A 1563-nucleotide genomic window follows, 5' to 3' on the forward strand; every position below is an offset into this window, starting at 1 on the left:
TCGGCATTGATTGAAGTAAGCAAATTATCGCATTCATTGCATGGTACTTCTTCTTCACATGACACTGGTGGTTTCAAAGAACGATAAGTTGATTGAACCAAGAAAAATGATACTGGCTGAAATTGCTTACCGTGATCTCATTTATAATTGTGCACCCCATCAAAAATAATAATAATTCTGCACGTTTCCCATCAAATCGATCTCCGCCAGGTAGCTATATCACATTTTCTAGTGCAAGATTCCAGGATACGTCTTTTTGACGTGGAAATGGTGGTGGATACATCTAAGTAGCCAAGGCCAAACCAGTGTACCTTACACGCTCTATTCTATAAATAGAGAAATATTTGACGCAAAAGTCATAGTCATCCATAAAACACCATCATAATGTCTTTCAAGAGTTTTCCAGTTGGTTTTGGTTTGCTTCTCTTCGGGATTCTTGCTTTGAATGCATACTCAGGTAACTATGTACCACCAATTTTATTCACATGTAGCTCTACGCAGCTCTACTTTGGTGTCTTTTTATGAGTTATTGATGTTTTAAAGTGATTGTTAATAATGTCAAAGCAGTCGATCTAATCTGTTTTTTCTTTTTAATTTGGTGCAGAGATGGCGTCCGCGCAAAAATGTCTGCCTGGGCAGTTCTCTTTCACTTTCGCCATGACCCTAAGTTGTAATGGATGTACCATGAAATGCAACGGGTGGTGTTCTTTAAAAGGATTACCATCTTATAATTTCTGCAATGGCGGAGGTTTTGGTGTGAGATCATGTTTGTGTTGTTGTGGAACAAAAACACAACCTCCAAAACCGAAACCACCTGTACCATCACCCCCACCTCCATCACCACCACCACCATCTCCACCACCCCCACCTCCTCCAAGATCTCCACTAGATTTATGTGATCCCAGTGAAATTTCTTTTTCGATCCCATCCCCTGGTTGCCCAATTTGTCCAGTGTGTAACTGTCCAGGTGGTGTACCTCCAGAACTTTCAGCCTGTGTTGCTAACTACTGCAGCTGTTGTTGCCCGAGCACCCTCTCATCATCAACAAAGACTCCTGGTTCGCTTTTATTCGCAAGAGCATAGAGAATAATATTCCCGTAAATTAGCTATCAGGCGGTCATGAACTAGCTGCAGTCAATGTGATGTCTAGAATGATCTTTATTATGCGTTTAATAACAATTAGCAGCATGTGGTTTCTTTGAGTTTTCTATTAATGTGATGTTTTTTTTTATAGTTTTTTTTTTTATGCATTAAATCATTTTAGCAAATCCATCGACCTGCTATTGGGCTGATGAACCACATAAACGTTTGCAAAGTTCTAGAGCTTATAATATTAATATGTCCATGAACAACAAAGCCAAAAACCCTAACGTTTAGCACCCACGATAGGAAATTTTCTCGAGAGATGCTGATAACTAAAACCAAGAACCAACAACCAAAATCCATTTTCTAGTAGCAAGTATCGAGTTGGGTAGGAGACAATATTAATTTTCAAATATAGGACATAGTTTTTACGCCGGCCTGACCAACCCTTGTACAACCCATAGGCAAAAAGAAGTTTGA

General features: G+C 39.3%; 1 protein-coding gene across 1 annotated transcript; it reads left to right on the forward strand.

Annotated features, from left to right (window-relative positions):
* Nucleotides 1–337: 337 nt before the first annotated feature.
* On the forward strand, nucleotides 338–1181 carry LOC113353401 (major pollen allergen Art v 1-like). The gene is made up of 2 exons (XM_026597011.1): nucleotides 338–457; nucleotides 605–1181. The coding sequence occupies exons 1-2, from the start codon at nucleotides 385–387 to the stop codon at nucleotides 1081–1083; spliced, it is 552 nt and encodes a 183-aa protein (XP_026452796.1). The 5' UTR covers nucleotides 338–384; the 3' UTR covers nucleotides 1084–1181.
* The last annotated feature ends 382 nt before the right edge of the window (nucleotides 1182–1563 follow it).

Source organism: Papaver somniferum, chromosome 2 (genome assembly GCF_003573695.1).
Source record: "Papaver somniferum cultivar HN1 chromosome 2, ASM357369v1, whole genome shotgun sequence".
In the NCBI taxonomy this organism is placed as follows: domain Eukaryota; kingdom Viridiplantae; phylum Streptophyta; class Magnoliopsida; order Ranunculales; family Papaveraceae; genus Papaver; species Papaver somniferum.